Below are 17,304 nucleotides of genomic sequence, written 5' to 3'. Positions count from 1 at the left end.
ACACTATTGATCATATGTAAAAAAAAATATTTAGCTTTTAACATAGTGTACAATTTTGTTATGGATATTCCCAAATCAAATAAAATATAGTATAGATTTCCCAGGTATTAGACTGATTGAGTGTAAATTACGATAATTAAACCTTTGTCAGTTTATGTTTTAATTTTCCTCGACAGCCCCCTGGTGGCACCTCAGGGAATGACACCACTGATGTGCCTTCAGCATCAGAAGAGGCATAAATGTGAAGAACCATCCAAGGCAACGGTTGTCAAACTGTGGGATGCAGACACCAGAAAAATGAAAGCAAACTAATATGACTATAAATTTAAGATGATGGGGAAAATAAAGAATATAGGAACACCTGGAGCAGATGTGGAAGGTAAAGTACAAAAAAGCATTAAGAGCTGTAACTCCAAAATTGGAACTTTTACATTTATTTATTTATTTATTTTTAGGGAAAATAATGAATAGTTTGATGATGGGACCGGAATGGAATATTAATTAATTAAAAGCCCAGCACTACAGGATAGTGGATTACACAGTTTGATTCCAGGAGATACAAATCATATAAATCCCTCTAACCATATTCTGAAGCCATAATGGTTCAGATCCTGGAGAAAAAAACATCAAAATCCAGGAGACAAACAGTCTGTAGCAGAACATCTGTATTACTCAAAGACACTAGCATTTCCCAATGTCCATCTATCCATAACCAATTTAGAACCACCAATAAACCTAATGTGCATGTCACCTGAGTGATGGCTGGTAACTGTAAGGTGACTTAACTAAAACAATTAATCTACGCAGTTCTGATTGGCTGCCCTGTTCACTCATATTATTCTCTTTAATTAATTCTGACAAATAATTAATGGGGTTATTGAAAATGTGTATATGTGCGTATGTGTGTATATACGTATGTATGGATAGATAGAAACATATATGTGTATATATTTAAAAAAAAAAAAAATTACACATAACATATAATGTAATTGCAAGGAGGTATTTCTGTAGTCTATTGATACTAGATAGTGGAAAAGGGGTGGGATTAAATAAGCTTATGCTTCTTCCTGCTCCTTTTTGAACATGGACGTTATTTGGAGTTGTGGTTGCTCGTTTTCCTTTTGTTTGCTTTGTTCATTTGTCTCTTTTAATTCTATTTTTTTTTTATACTTTTTCAACATGTTCAAAATAAAGATTCAATCAATCAATCAATCAAACAGCTGAAATTATTATTATACAATTATACACATATTTGTGTTGCTATAAGACAAAGTGAAGGCCCATTCTGTCAGCCTCTCTACTCTCCCAGTCCCTCCTCTTCAGAGTTATTTTTTTTCATTGGATCTGAGGCAGCCATCATTTCCTTTATCTTCACGTAAAGCTCATTTTCTGGTGGGAAAATGTTTCTCTGTGAGAGAGAGAGAGAGAGAGAGAGAGAGAGAGATCAGAAATTATAGCAAATAATGTTCACATTAATCAGCACTTATATTTAGGTAAAATGGAATGAAATGGGAACAACTAATGAAAGACTCAGCTAGGATGCAATAAAGCAAAACAGACTTTAATAAATGCTGAAACATAATATAATATAAATAATGTGATGACAGCGGCTGTGAACGATTTTAAAGTCATTTTTTTGTCTAAATGCAGTTCAGGGGAATTGTGCACAGACGCCCACACACAGAGGCGGAGGATCTTGGAGCCATATCAATAAAATTGAAATGTGAAAGCCTTTTTGCTTTGCTTTGTTTTTTAGTTTAACATTTAGTAATAATGTCAAAAAATAAGTCTAATTTTTTGTGGCGATCAGAAAGGAGGTGCTATTTTTGGCATTCTGAGCATGAAGCGAGCGAGTCAGAGGTGACATTCACCTTCAAATGCCAACTTTATTCCTGACATTTAAAGTTTATTCACAAAACACAAAGAAAAACGTCATCTTCTGATTTATTTGCAAAATTCAACTTTTATGTTAAAATGTCACGTTTAGTCTCAAAAATTCCAAAAAGCAAAAGAAAAGAAAAAAAAAATTCTTTTTTTAAAACTTCATGTGGCTCTAATACGTTTCGTACAGTGTCAACTTGAGTGCCCTGTGAGTGCTACGTACCTGCAGACAGAGACGCAGCAGACCTCCACCCTCGCCCTGCGCTTGAAGTGACGCCAAAAAGTGAGGCAGCGACTTCTCTGTGATTCTGTTTCCTACACAAACACACACCAAAAGACTTTATTTCAGTCCTGATAATGCATGTCCACACTTGCAAGAAGTCAAAGACAAGTCCTGCCATCAAATCTAACAGTAGTTGTTTTTATCTCTTTTGATTATTTTAAATGTACAGCACTTTGGTCAACAGTTGTGGTTTTAAATGTGCTATATAAATAAATTTGACTTTGATTTTGTGCTTTGACTTTCCTGAGAAGCACAGATAAATGCACCACAGCTGCTGACCTGCCAGGTTGAGGGAAACAAGAGTCGTGTTTCCGGACATGAAGACCTGTCCATCCCTGGGATCCACCGACGGGTGCAGCAGGGGATTTGCTGGATCCACCAACTCTGCCTGCTCACGGAGAACCGTCAGATCAGCGCCATCATTGAGAATTATATTTTTGCTTCACAAAATGTTGCATCAAACAAACCTTATTCAGGCAAGTATTTGATGTATCCTGCAGGGGGAAAAAAAAGAAAAAAAACAAAGTGAAACCAGTGAAATTTTATACTGTGTTGTGCATCCACATGATGCTCAGCAAACAGAAAACGTTACCTCTTCTGCATGTTGCTTCTCTTTGCCCTCTGCCTTTCCACCTCTAGCCTGAGACGCTCTTGTATCAGTGGCTAGAAAAGATGTCAGGGATAAACGATAAACACAGCTGTCATCTCTCAGAGAACAGAACAAGTGTTTCAGGTGCAACAGGAGCGATTACTTTTCTTGTTTGGCTTTTGGTTGTCTTTGTTGGCGTCCGGTTTCTCGTCTTTTCTGGTTGCTTCCTGTAATAAGAATCAATAGCACAAGATTTGCAGCACACACTAGTTTAAGAATTTGCTAAAAGTCAGTTTTCACATGAAACCTTTTTTTTAGGAGTGCCTGTGGTCTCTCCTTTGTTGCCACCCAGTGAGGTGGTGCTGCCAGCTAATGTTTGGAGAGGCTCATCCTTCACTAAAGCCTGAAAAAAACAGATCAAAAATAAACCTGAAAGCGGTTTAACTACATGTGCTGTGAAAGCAGTGCTATTCAGAGCACTTAGTTATTAAAGTCAGTTCAGTGAATGACACTGCCACTCTTACAGCTTGCACTCTTTTCAGAAGCAGCTTCCTCCTCTCCACTATTTCATCATGAGTTAAGGCAAACTCACGAAGTACCTGAAAAGGGGAGTAGCAAGCACTGGAGGCTTATTAAATTACATTACATAATGCAATAAGATGAATATGATTTAAGACATTTTAACTGCTAATTTAAATGCATTATCTGTCAGTTAAACTCTGTGATGTAAATTGATACCGCAGCCAGCTGAGCAGCTCCTGCATCTCCAACCTGATTGTTGCACAGCGAGAGAAAGAGCAAAGTACGATTCAGCCGCAGGCCCTGAGGCAAAACAGGACGGCGACAGAGACATCAGCTCAGCGGTCACACAGGGGACATACACCAGGGAATATGCCATCAGTTCTGGGTTATACCTGAGCGATAAGTGCAGCACCTGCATCACATATACGGTTGAACGCCAGGTTGAGTGACAGGAGGTTTTTGTTGGCAGACCTGGCTGTCGAAAGCGCTGAACCAATCAGGCGAGCGCCTTCAACTCCTATGCGGTTATTTCTCAGAGACAAGTGAGTGAGGCTGGATCAAAGAAACGCATGACATTAACTGCTCTTGTGTGCAGAATGGTGTGTAAATACAGGAAGAGGGTTTTCCAACATTGCGGTCGCTATTTATTAATTTGTTGTTTAAGAATTATAATATGTTGAAAGTTTCATTTTTGCAGATGTTTTTTGTTAGCTACTTTGCTTTATTTTGGCTTATTTTCTTACTCACTTGTCAAAATTGCTTTAAAAAGATTTTTCTTTATTTTATTTTTTGGGGGGACTTTGTTGTCAGGTACAGTGAAAAAATGAGGACTCTATGCAGTTCTGTGAAAAAATAACGACACGCCACAATTCACTAGCTTATAGAAACACCATAAACGGCAACTCCAGAATATTTTGGTACACAGAGGACTTCATGGTCTACTCAATGACTGCAAGATGCCCATGTCCTGTGGCTGCAAAATAAGCCCAAATCATCACCTCTCCACCACCATGCCTGGTTTCTGCCGAAACCGCTGTGCATTACGCTCATGACTTTAAACTAGAGAGTGACACCAGTGCTTATGGTGCAGGTACAGTAAATTAGAGTGAGGTTGACAGAAGTGTTCATCATCCAGTATGCTGTTTTTCAAAGAAATTCAAGAAACCCCAAATGATTTAGAGCACAACTGAGAAAGAAACCTTAGCGTTACTTTTGGGTATGCAACATTCTGAGGTGTACTTTGGTTCCAGCACCACCTCCGCTGATGATCACAATGACCACAATCCCCTGCTTATATCTCAAATGCTCAGTAACAATGATGCAGGTCCTTATTGCTGCAAGATTTCAACACTGAGTACACCATCTGAAGGAGACTGATAACACTATGGCAGATGTCTTATCTCATATAAATCAGGCATTTCTTGTGGAGGAGAGTGATATAAGGTGGAGTCAATATGACCCAGCTCATAATTTTATATGACTTGTATTGTTTTCTCTCCTCTCTGCTGTTCAGTTTTTTTCTCTCTGTGTTTTCAATTATTGGAAGGTTAGAAGCGCCGACTTTAAATTATGACCTGACAAAGGGATTTCTAATTCTCGTGATGGATAAAGCGAGGTTTTGTGAAACATTTGAAGCAGTTTTTGTCAGAACTGTCAAAAACAATGTGACACCCATCTCCACAGTGACACCTACTGGCGGCTTTTGCTATTGTCACATCTTAATGCTATTCTGTTGCACTATTGTAAACAAAGCTCTATACTTTGGGTCAGTGTTTCAAAACATTTCCACTTCATAAGCTTGAAACAATCTCAAAACTTTTGTATTGAGCATCCCAACCAGTCTAAGCTGTGTGTTTTTGTGGAGAGTAGTGCTGTATGAACAAGTGTTTTCCACTCTGTAATAGATAAATCTGTTTGGACTGTGGTAATGTGGCTAGGATTGTTGCATAGCAAGAAAGTCCTGGGTTAGAATCCACCATCTGGCCAGGCCTTTCTGTGTGGATTTTGCATGTTCTCCCTATGAGTAGGTTCTCTCTGGGTACTCCAACTTCGTCCCAGGGTTAGGTTAGCAGTGTGAATGTTTGTCTGTCTCTCTGTGTTACCCTGCGACAGACTACCCTTATTTGGGAGCAGGGGAGTCACATTTGTGTTTCACACTTTGGTGTTCTGTCCAAAAGACTTTGTTCCAGAAGTCTCATGGCTTGTTCAGACATAACTTTGCAAACCTAAGCTGTGCTGCCATGTTGTTGCTGTCATGAACATTAACATTTAACATGCTAACTGAGGCCTGTAGAGGTTGAGATGTAGCTTTTGCGCTTCTGCATTTTCTCCATGCACTGCACGACCTGAACTTGGGATGAATCACGGTGCATCAGTGGCGTTTTGATTATGAACCTGATTTTTAACAAATGGCTACTACAAACATGTTTACATGTGTGACTGTTACGCTACTTACACACTGTCCTCAGAAAGAAGAAGGTGGTAGCCCTGCTGTGGAAGAACATTGCCTTCCAGTGCCACAACCCTAAGTGAACACAAATCAGAGGGGCTGTTTCAGTAACTCTCAGTGCTAAAGCGAAATTTGTCTGCTATTCTACATAATTTCCTGGCATGAAGTCAAAACACATTTGGACCTGTTGTGATGTGGTGCAAAATGCTTGGGGGACAGTGTGTATCTGCTCACCTGAGGCTGGAGCACAGCGGTATTGTGTTCATGAGGGCGACTACCATGCGATCTGTCAGTCCCGCCTGCCAAAACCTGCACAACCGTGGACAAGATTACACCAACAAACAAGAACAAAACAGTGACAGCTGTAACCTCGTTCGCTGTAACAGGAGTGTGCCTCCCTGCAGCACCTCATTACTCACCCAAGGCTCTGTAGCTGGTTCATGGAGGGGAGCATCTTTTCTAGCACTCGGAAAATCTGCTCATTCACCCTCCATCCTGTTCATTCATGACATATCCAGTCATTTTCTCACCACATGCTTCAAACAATAATATGAGCTCACTTCTCAATTAACAAGATCCAATGATGTCTTTCAAACTCTGACATTACACACAACATAGAATGATATGACTGCAGGTAACCAGTGATAACTACAGACTCAGAAACTCAAATTCTTTAAATGTTGAATTAATGCCAAGTACAGTTATAAACCCTCGCCTTCTTTTCCTCTCACCAGAAACCTTCATGCTCCTGGCTCTGTCTTTACTCTCCAGCTCCAGTGTTAGGCAGGGCTTTGAGCAGAAAAAAGCATCACTCGTCTGTAACTGGTAATCTTTAGGAGGAAAATTATTATTAGTAAGAGAGTCTGAGATCATATAAATTATATTTACTGTTTATACTGTAGGAATGAGCATCAAGGAGTAATTCAAAATAATGCTGACCACAATAATACTGCAACGGTTGGTAAAATAATTTACAATATCTGTGTGACTGAAATCTAAGAAATACAGACGACCTGGTGACTCTGTAACAACAAATTCCAGTGAAGCATTCATGGTCATGCTTACTTCCATGTCTCTTTGTGTTTGTAGATGTGTAATGTTTAACCTCCTGAGACCCTGCACCTTTTGTCCTGCTCAACCTGCTCCATCTCATGCATGCCAAACAAGATCTTGGGTCTCAAGAGGTTTTATTATTTTGTGCAGAAACATTCCAAATGTTTAGATTACTGATGCCAATACATTCTCATTAATTGACACATTTTTATCATCAATATGGGCTTTAAGTCTCTGCCTCTCCAGTAGTATATTTTTCTACGCTAGGTCTGTTAGCCATAATTCACCTGAAAACGCTAAATGTTGGTAATGTGTGGAAAACACATTCAAATCAAAGCATATAGTATTCAAAAACATGAACACATTCCCATGATCCTTCTTGCTCTAATGTCACAATTATCACAGATTTTTTTTGTTGTTGTTTTATTTTCTGTTTCTCTGTCAGTGTGATACTACTCAAAGCAGAACCATCTCTTGTTTACTGGTGACACCTTCAGTTTGACTGGCGGAGGAGGCTGGGAACTTGGCAATAACAGCTGGGATATCCTTCACGTTCAGTAGAGCACACAGCGCAGGGAAGTCAGTCTCTGCATTTCCTGTGCACTGATATTCATCTGTAGGGCAATGGGGATAAGTGCAAATCTCAGCTATCACCACAACCACACTAAGTAGAAGAGCTTCATATTTATGCTTACCGAAGGTCTGAACAGGAAGAGTTTCATTTGGAGTCGGTCCTGTAAACAGAAAGGCCTAGAGTCTTGACATAGCAACTCACAAAGCAAACATCAAAAACTTTCACTTTGATTGCATGAAAAGTTTTCACTGTCAATCATATCTCTATATAATGTGTGGTGTTAGATTACCACAAACAGCTATACTGCAATCAGTGCTACTTGAGAGACTGCAGACAGGAAAACTTATTTTACTAAAACCTCATGATGAACAAACATGTTATTGTGTACTTGTTATGATTGCTTTGATTATGTGCTGCAGCTGTTTCAAAATAAACCTAAAATGAGATCACATAACTTGAAGTCTTACTTTATTTATTTTAAGAACTTTTATTTAATCATGTGCTCCATTTTTCAGGGGAAAAAATAATCCTGTATTTACTAATTTGCTTTTTTCAAAAAAGGTTTGCCATAATGAAAATAAGCTGACATGAGAAAGTAGTATATAAAGTACAGTTTTGGTCAGACGTTCACATACGCTAATCATGGGCATGAATGTCATGTTAACTTTGGACCTTTTAATAATTTCTTTGAACTTTTCTTTTTCCAGGGTGAAATCATTGTACACCACACATCTTTAATAGCTTTTCAAAAACAAGCACCGGCTCCACAAGTTTGAATTCATTTTGGATTTTCTCTAATCAACACAGGGTCAAAATATATACATACACTCCCTTAAATCTTTTCATAAGTGGTGCTGAAGGGTCTACAATGTCTTTTAAATTTGAATACAACCAAGGCGTATTAACTTCTCATTAGTGATCATGAATAATTACAACGGATCGTTTCTCTTTGCCAGCATAAAAAGGACTCGTTTGACAGCACTCATTAGATTGACTAATGCTCAGAACAATGCGAATAGGTCTATGGAACTCAGTGAAGATCTAAGAAAGAGAACTGATGATTTTCACAAGGTGGGAAGATCTCTTGGGGCCATTTCTATACAGCTGCAGATTCCAACACAGTTTTATTTAAGTAAAAATGTGATGTGTCACCACTTTGCCAAGAATGTTCAGGAATAACCCACAAACCACCTAGGTTCAAGTCTGCCGTGAACTGGAAAATGCTGGAACACCAGTGTCACTGTACACATGGAAGCCAGTTTCACATTGCAATCCATTGAGAGGATGCCAACGAAGAAACAAGCCCCTACTCTAAAAGCTGGGTCTGTGGCAGTAAATCAACCAAATTAAATGAACTGTACCACATATCCCAAGAAAAGTGGTTAAATATCCAGCCAGAATTATTCCAGAAGCTTGTAGATGGCTTAAAAAACAGTATCTGGAGTATAAACTTGCTAAGAGACATTTAACCACATATTAGGTGGAGGTGCATTTTAGTGAACCGGTTCACTAAAATGCACCTAAAATGCACCTACAAGAATTTACCTACTCTATGTGGACAAGAGAAAATCCTAAATAAGTTCTATCTTGTGCAACTTGTTTTGTTAAAGTCATTAAAGATGTATGTTGTACAATCATTCCACCCTGGAAAAATAATAGTTCAAATAAATAATTATTCGAAGCCCTAACTTGCCATGAGATTCAAGCGCATGATATACAAACCTCTGACCCCAACCGTAATTTGAATGAGTATATAAAACAGGTATTTTCAAATAACGTTACATTCGAAATAAAAGTTAAATTCTAAGTTGTACAAATGCTTAAAGTAACAACATATTTTTTCAGATAATGTGGCAAAAAATTAAATTACAGCTACGGTTAAGTAGCAGTCCAAGTAAAAAGGCGCTGCCATTCTTCGATTAAAAAAAACAAAACAGGCTAACCTGCGCTTTTCCAGGCCTCGTCTTCAGCGTTGGTTTTATCTTTCGGGTCTTTCTTTCTAGACATGGTTGCGCCTGAAACCACAATTACAGTCACACAGCTAAAAGCGTTAAAGACGATATCGTTTCAGAGAGTTTAATAACGCCGTTGTGAACCAGTTAGGGCGTTTTGGGCGTTACTATGGATACTCAAGTTGTATCGCGAGATTTAAGTTCTTGGTTCTTCAACCTTTAGCTCTCAGTGTACTGGAAAAGTATAATTCATAAATATTTGAGTGAAAATATTATAGTATGTATGGCCCTAAAGTCGATAAGAGCGATAACGAAAACGTTGTTTAACTCGCCTATTGTCAACTACTGTACTATCGCGAGAGCTGAGAGAAGGACTCGTTTACTTCTTGACAAGTCTGTCGTACTTGATATATGAATTTGTGAGTTTTTGAGGTCCAGAAAACATACTTAAATTACATAAATAACCTCTCTCACATCTGTAATTTTTTTCTCTTTAAAGTGGATCAGGAGTGCTGAGAGAGCCTTATATTAACCCACCACAAGGAATACTTTTTCTTAAATACCGGTATATAGGTAAATCTTCACCATGTCCTAGCACTATAGTTTTACATATTTGGTTAAATTTCCATAAATTTTCAAGCGCCTTACAGGATTATATCTACATTTTTACTCACTGACCTCACCGTATTCACTATTTTCTATTTAATTTAGCTACTTTTGGATAATTTCGAGCTTATTAGGCCTTTTGGTTTTATTCAAGCCATTTTGGTAGGGTTTGTATTTAATGTTTTGGCTGAACAATAGTATCTATATTGGGTATTTATAATTCTTTTTGTAAACGTGTGTTTGTGAAGTATATGAGGGGTTTTCAAAGGAGACCACCATGAAGTATATTCACAATAATGTAGTGCTTTTATTAAAAAAACAAACAAAAAAAAACAAAAACAAATATAAAACAAAAAGTAAAAACCAACAGCATTTTTCATGACTTAAGAATCATAATTACAAACTTTAAACGAGTGGAAGAAGTTTTTTTTCTTTTTTTTTTGACAAACTGTACACATCACAAAATGTCCGCCAGTCTGCCATTTACAATGCTTGCATCTTATTTTGTGATTGTCTAAAAATAACTAAACAAATCGCACAAAAAACACACAAATACAAGTACAAGCATCATACAATGACTGCTATCACAAAACGGAACCATTTTCCTATTTGAAAGAAAAAAACAAAGCAAAAAAACCCAAAATAACATAATATTGGGCCGACAGCTTTTTTTAAATTTATTTTTTAAAACTTTTTCTTTCTGTCACCGTTTAAAAATATCTTAACATTTTTATGTTGGTTTGTTTTTTTAGTGTTCAACACTTTGCAGCAAAAAACAAGGAGCGCAGTTCTCCTTCAAAAGTAATATTAACAATGTTCAGCGGCAAAGAGGTCGCTGGCAAGTCACTGTCATGTCCCAATGCCTTCTGTGTCCGTTTGACATTCTTCTCGCTCATGCAGTACATAGGTGAATTTCATTTATAGGCAACGAAACTTCAGCTTACTTTTTTTAATGTCGTCAGGACAGTTGGTGGTGAGATTTCTTGGACATTAAAAAGAAAAAACAATACAAAAACAAAAATCTTTTTCCTCCGAGCTTAAGTGTCTTCAGTATAGTCATACAAACGGAAGAAATTATAATATTATTATTATAATAATCATAATACATTTAGGGCTGAGTCCTGTACAGTACAATAATAAACAAAATCCATTTTCAAGATATTGCTTTTGGAGACACTCCTCAATGTAAAGTGTGTATATTTACATAACTTGGCACTGTACAACTTCCTGATCCCTCTCCTCTCTCTGTCAGTGTCTCATTCTCGTCACATCTCTGTCAGTTTAACGCACCGGGACATTGCAGGCTGTCCCTTTTAAACAGAGGCATTTGGGGGAAGAAAACAAAAAAGGAATCTCATCAAATATCACAATTTCTTTCGAAAACATTCTCCATGGCAACCAGGAAACATAGTTTAAAGACAAAAAAAAAAAAAAGAACCCTCCCCAGTTCCCAATATACAGTATACACCTCCCCCCAGTCTCACAGAATATAAGAAAATATGACCATCACGATACATTTCATGTTAAGTATTGTTTTTTCCATAGTTTTCTTAAAACTGTTAATTGCCATCGAGCCCTTGATTTTTTTTTTGATTTTTTTAAAAAGGTATATTTTCATGAAATTCTGGCAGAGTGCACACACAAAATAAAACGTGTATCCACGCGCACACACTCGCACACGCAAGGCAGTCGGAGAGCACGGCTGTGTAAGGCGTTACAGTTGGAGCCAGTGTTCCCCCCCTCTTCCCACCCCACCCCTGACCCACCCTCCCCGCCTGATTTAGTTAAGCTGGTGAATTATGTTTTACTTCACAAAAAAAAAAAAAAAAAAAAAAAAAAAAAGAGGGGCAAAGCGGACTGCCTAACGAGACGATTAAAAAAAAAAGAAAAAAAAAAGAAAAAAGAACAAGACACTTTTACTGACAAAGGCGCGCACGCTCCATCTTCCCAAACCCCCTCCCTTTACTCTAATAAAACAAACACGCCACAGGCCTCTTCTGTTCCTAAATGAGTTACTACAGTATAACAGGAAAAAGATAATAGACTTGCTTCTTTTTTTTTCTTCCAGACTGCATCATCCAATACTGTGAGAGTGTTAGTGTGTTTTCATTATAGATACATTACAGAGAGCTTCACAATATCCATGGTACCAAAAGTGCAGTTCACCACCCTTGTTCTCTCTTTCTCATGAGCAGCATCTGAGCACACCGCTCAACTTTACATTTCTCCTATGCCATTCCTACCCCACCCCACAGCCCCTGGGCAGTTCTTCTCTCATCCCTTACATTTGTTTCATTGCAGCTAGGTTCCACTAGGGGGAACAATTCTCCAGCACTCATATCCCCCCCACAGACTGAATCATTAATCCATCCCTCCCCCTCTATCCATCCTTATTCAGTACCACTTATTTCATTACAGATGCTTGCTAGTGGAATTCATCTACCCATGTTTTCAATGTTCAATGCATTTAAATGCATGGGTTACAACTCCTATGTTCGTTTTCTTTTTCTTTTCTTTTTCTTTTTTTAAAAAGAAAGTTTTTGCATCATACTACTTAAATAAGCAAGAAGCCTGGGTCAGCTCTCTCTTTGTGCTCCTTGAGAGCTCCTGAAGTCAGTGCTTCCAAACACCCTCCACCCCTCTCAGAGCTGAGATGACAGTCTTGGAAGAGGTAAACTGGAAGAGGCCCCCAGGGATGCATTGTGGTCCTTAATGGCTGGAAAACCAACAATGCTCATTTCCCTTCTTGCTGTCTCTCCATTTTCTGCCCCTTGCTCATGACAGTGAAAGGCAGTGTGCTTGACAGGCACGTAGAAACATTATTTTCTGCCTACAAAATCGCTGAATTCGAGCGCCCGCCGCCGCAGGCGCCGCCCTGCGCCTTCCTCAAGGAGATAAGTGACATCAATGGCTGGAGAAAGTTGGAATGAGAGAGAAAATTAGCAGCTTGGACACAAATAGATGACACAGGGCGATCACATTAAAGATAAAAAAATAATTTAAAAAAAATCAGCCGCATGGAGGCAAGTTACTTTAAAGCAAAAATGCTTCAAGTATAATCTGTTAAACAGTTAATAAGCAATAAAAATTAAGTCTGATGTTGTTGTACACATAAAATAATAATTCCCAGGGTCGCTTAAGGCAGCTCATTCATTTAACACTGGTAATGGATTACTAGTCTGTATCCACCAAATATGGCTTTGGTACCTTGGCTTAGACATCGATGGGATAGATACTGGCTTTAACATGTTAATCATTTGTTTGTAGTAAGGTAATGTTCTTAACTCAGGTAAGACCTCATACCACAGTATCAGTATTTATTGTATTTAGAGTTCTATTTATTGTGGTGCTTAGTTAATCTGTTTCTATTTCAGCTCCTTCTTTTGTGGAGTTTTTAAACATACTGAGGTTTTTCTTTGGTCATATTTCATTTATTCCCATTGAGCTTTTCTTACTTTTTTTTTGGGGGGGGGGGGGGGGGGGGGCAGTAAAAAATGGCCTTGGGGTGGATCAAACGCTGGCCTCTGCATTAGCCTTGCAGCATATGGATCACTTGCTAAACCCAGTAGGCTAAACTAGCAACCACTACAGGGTGTGTTTAATGTTTTGGCTGGAATTTCCCTTTTTTTTGGATAAATAATGTTTGTCTTATCTTATCAGAAACAAATTGCATCTACAAGCCAAATAGTTGGGTTTCACAAGCAATACATAAATTCTTGAGAAAAACTAAAAAAATGTGCCTTTTCATAGTTCATGTACAGCCCACCTGCCTGAGCTTAGTCCAAGTGGGAGAGAGGACAAATGTACATTACTTCAAATTTACTGTAAAACAACAAGAAACTGCGAGAGCACAGACATTTGTGCTGATATGGCGGCATATCATTATATTGTTAACTGCAATTAGATTACAATGTTTCTTTGGTAATGATACAAAGTATCAAGTAGCGTAATTAGTGACTTTATAAAAGATGGACGTAGTCACTGTGACATCATCAATCAGTTTGTTAAGTGATGTTATGAGGCCTCAAGCTGACTATTTTCACCATATATCCATGTTGGTGTTTTAAAGTATGATGTAACGAGCCTGGGGTGGATCTGAATGTAAAACTGGATGCTCACTGGCTAACAACTTGTGACTGACAAATCATTAGGAAATGAGCATATCCTGGGCAATTCCCCATTGTGACTTAAATAAAAGCTTCTTTCAGCTTCTACTTTATTTGCAAGAGGTTGTCATAGCAGACAGATCTGATATATGATGTGTAAGGTTTTTTACGCCGCAACAACCCTCTGATGGTCTTTAAGTGGGGATCTTTCACGTTAGGCTAAGATTAGTAAGTGAGATGAAGTGTTAAAAGGGAACTCCGGTATATTGTAACTTATTTTAACCCATTAATGTGGCCTCAAGTGTCGTGCCAACTTTGCAACTTGTCCTCTCTTGTAAAGACTGGAGGAAATGTGAACAGCATTTATCTGGGCAACTAGAATCACTAGTTTTGTCTTTGAGTCCGACCAACAGTAAACACAAAACTTGGCTGTATTTCTATATCACGGGTTATCAAATGTATTGTAGTGGGTAACGTGTAATAATCCAGCGCATGAAATGACGTTTTACTTACTTGCCAAATGGGAAGCTGAGAGTTCAGTCCGGCCAGTCTTGGTCTTTTGTTGATGAAACACCATCTCGGGGATGGCAATGTTTTCAAAGCTTTCAATTCATGAATTGTAATTCCACACATTGAGACATTCAAAGGTCCCCTTCTTTGCAGCAGTCGGCATTAGCAGAGCAGTGAGGACAGGAACACCACCGGTTTCCCGAGGTAGGTTGCCTCTGCCACCATCTTCAGAGTACTGTCTTTCCTTCTTTATGTTTAAGCTCCTCATCCATCTGCTTACTCTGGGTAAAATCAATACTGACAAGCGAGCTGATACAGCCTCTCGCCCTCAAAATGGTCCATGGGGTAAATCCGCCATTGCATTTAACTGCCAACTCTCCTCAGAAGACAGTATAAACACAGTGTAAGTCAGCTACACACGTGTGATGATGAGTATGCCAGTGATTTGGTCAGTTGGCAAGTATCCCAGAATGAAGATTCCTAATGCGGTTAGTACAATGCCCGTTCCAGGCAACATTCGGTCAGACTGAAAAATGATTAAAATTAATTGATGTAAAAAAAAAAAAAATTATCTTTTGTGGTAAACTGTAGGCAGTTCATGCTTGTCGCACAAATAAATGCTGTTCAGATTAAAAACTTTAAAAAAAAAGGTGATGATCGCAAAGTGAGCATGACCCTTCAAGCCACTACAGCCATATTAATGGTAAATTTGCCAGGTTGAGGTAAATGGGAATTTTCCTTGAAGCGTTGGTCTAAATTTTGATATTTTTAGGTGACATAAAATAGAACATAAATATGATCTCCTCTTCATCCTATGCTTCTTATGGACAGATTCTTGCCCCAACTTCAAGCTTATTCTTTCAGAAATAGTAGTAGTTTTAAAAAAAATGATCCAACACGTTCAAATGACGTGTCACAGCAAAGTGACCTTAAACTTTAACCCTCATTTATCTGTTGACCTACCCCCCTCCTTTGTTCCCAGTCCCTCACCGTTCTTGCTGGGTGTTCTGTGCAGCAGATCCAGCAGGATCTTGTTCAGTCGTTCCCGCTGGGCCTCCCTCCTGCCCAGAGCTGGGTGGTGTAGTGGCGATGAAGTCGAGGATGATGGAACTTCAAGCAACTCTCCAATCCTCTCGGCTGAACGTTCCTCCAGCCCCTTGCGCTCATCGGCTTCCTGTCCATCCTCCTCGTCCTCCTCTTCTCCTGTCTCCCTTTCCCGTTCTGGTCTTCTAGGCTTGGCTGAAAGAAGTGCGGAATCTTCTGAAGCCATGTCCATGTCGTCTTCCACTCCTCTTCCATCTTCTCCCTCAGGTGGGAAATCTTCACCCCGGTCGCAGGAAGAGGCATCGTCCTCACAGCCTCCAGCTTCTTTGGGTCGTTCGCTTTTCCAGGCTGATCGGCCGCCGTTCCTCTTATAGTTGTCAGGAACATAATGAGGCTGCAAGAAAGCCAAAAATGAAATTTAACATAAAGCACGTACGTTTCAAGTAGATAGGGTTTTAAAATGTAGAGATAAAAAAAAAAAAATACAAAAAAAAAAAAAAAAAAAAAAACACTTAGGGAAAGTCCACCCTGACTAACATCCAAGTTACCCTCCACGAGTACAAAATAAGAAGTAATTAAAACCTTGAGGCCAAAAGGTAAGTGCTGACAAGGATATCCCTTTTTGTATTGTTTTTTTTTTTTAAAGAAAGAAAAAAAAAAAGAAAAGAAAAGTTCTGGATTCTGTTAACTTGGTCTCATTTTTCAACACAAGCAGACTTGGCTGGATGAGGCTTTCGGTGCATCTGTTTCATGAGACTGTACTGTATCAAGTTCTAAAATCATACAAATCTGACAGCTGTCATCATAACAAAAGCTAACACTACAACAAATATAAACTATTAGTCTGGTGCATACAACACTACATTAACTCTGTGTGAATGTGTTTTTTTTTAATAATTTCTTGTGTGACCCAATTTTATAAGCTTTGGTTGCTAAAACACAGAGAAAGAAAAAAAAAGACCCCAGCTAAAACATGACTTCCATTCTCAACACATTTTCTAGTGTTTGTAAATCAGTAACAGATCCCGGCTCAACAGTCCTGTCGCTCTCACCGAGAAGTCTCTTTTGGGCGTGAGCCGCTTGGGGAAGTGATTGAAGGCATATGGCTTGGTGCAGACCGGAAAACGGTTGCGATGGATCTTGTAGAACAGATGGGCCGACTTGTCCAAGCGGTAATCACAGATGTACACATCCTGCTCTTTCACACCCTTTGGCCGTCCTTTAAGAAGAATGCACACTGAATTAGCAGGGACGTGATGTATTTGAGCAGGAAAAAAAACATTCAAGTGAGCACATGCCTATGCATTTTCCTGTAGCGTATGTTTATCAAAACTTAATGGGAATATTAACCAAATTCCAACATGGTTCTAGCAGTTCAGCTAACATATTTGGGTTCATTTGTGCATTTTTACCTTTGCAGTAAGTATAAAGGTCGAGAACACAGCAGGTTCCCACCACTGCCTCCAGGGGGATGATCTCATAGAGCGGCATGCGGAATAACTCGTTCTGGTAGAATCGCCGCGATGGAGAATGGTGTGTCTCGTGAGGACGGAAGTAGTGGTGGCCAAAGGCAAATCGCTCACCCCTTTAGAGTGTGAGTGGACAGTTTCATTAGAACAATAATGAAACACACACACACACACACACACACACACACACACACACACACACACACACACACACACACACACACACACACACACACACACACACACACACACAGAGTTATTCTCCC

The 17,304-nt window shown here is 39.0% G+C and overlaps 2 protein-coding genes across 4 annotated transcripts in view; both read right to left on the bottom strand.

Moving 5' to 3' along the window:
- Positions 1-18: 18 nt before the first annotated feature.
- lrrc71 (leucine rich repeat containing 71) lies at positions 19-9,627 on the bottom strand. 2 transcript variants are annotated; one of them, XR_013095096.1, is made up of 18 exons: positions 9,295-9,627; positions 7,473-7,511; positions 7,269-7,391; positions 6,456-6,554; positions 6,144-6,219; positions 5,959-6,033; positions 5,731-5,799; positions 3,668-3,827; positions 3,492-3,575; positions 3,278-3,352; positions 3,061-3,156; positions 2,917-2,980; positions 2,757-2,827; positions 2,632-2,658; positions 2,444-2,552; positions 2,105-2,196; positions 1,217-1,408; positions 19-869 (listed from the first exon to the last, which is right to left on the bottom strand). XR_013095096.1 is itself a non-coding variant. In XM_076878916.1 (17 exons), exons 1-17 carry the CDS (start codon positions 9,356-9,358, stop codon positions 1,298-1,300), a joined length of 1,434 nt encoding a protein of 477 aa, XP_076735031.1. In that variant the 5' UTR covers positions 9,359-9,627; the 3' UTR covers positions 1,209-1,297. The 2 variants fall into 2 exon arrangements, 1 of the variants encoding a protein (XP_076735031.1); XM_076878916.1 differs by lacking the exon at positions 19-869 and having other exon boundaries at positions 1,209-1,408.
- A 569-nt stretch (positions 9,628-10,196) lies between these two features.
- Positions 10,197-17,304, bottom strand: part of ash1l (ash1 (absent, small, or homeotic)-like (Drosophila)) — a 38,788-nt gene continuing 31,680 nt past the window's right edge. Inside the window, exons 24-27 of one of the 2 annotated variants that reach the window (XM_004549040.6) lie at positions 16,982-17,154; positions 16,622-16,788; positions 15,516-15,963; positions 10,197-12,820 (exon numbers count right to left, since the gene is read on the bottom strand). In XM_004549040.6, the coding sequence (XP_004549097.3) occupies positions 12,729-12,820; positions 15,516-15,963; positions 16,622-16,788; positions 16,982-17,154 (880 nt within the window). In that variant the 3' untranslated portion in view covers positions 10,197-12,728. Of the gene's footprint in view, positions 12,821-14,528; positions 15,964-16,621; positions 16,789-16,981; positions 17,155-17,304 lie in introns of both variants that reach the window. The other variant, XR_191131.4, reaches the window with a different exon arrangement.

This window comes from Maylandia zebra, linkage group LG22 (genome assembly GCF_041146795.1).
Source record: "Maylandia zebra isolate NMK-2024a linkage group LG22, Mzebra_GT3a, whole genome shotgun sequence".
NCBI classification, from domain to species: Eukaryota; Metazoa; Chordata; class Actinopteri; order Cichliformes; family Cichlidae; genus Maylandia; species Maylandia zebra.
The sequence above is the reverse complement of the archived record's forward strand: the minus strand, read 5'-3'. Positions and strand labels throughout refer to the sequence as shown.

What these genes read in the sequence shown, in the direction of transcription:
- lrrc71 (XM_076878916.1), bottom strand. Translation starts at nt 9,358, where the DNA reads ATGTCTAGAAAGAAAGACCCGAAAGATAAAACCAACGCTGAAGACGAG. An exon ending in GTGCTGCACTTATCGCTCAG is followed by an intron (nt 3,576 to 3,667) that starts GTATAACCCAGA and finishes GTTTTGCCTCAG; the next exon opens with GGCCTGCGGCTGAATCGTAC. An exon ending in CAAATACTTGCCTGAATAAG is followed by an intron (nt 2,553 to 2,631) that starts GTTTGTTTGATG and finishes CTCCGTGAGCAG; the next exon opens with GCAGAGTTGGTGGATCCAGC.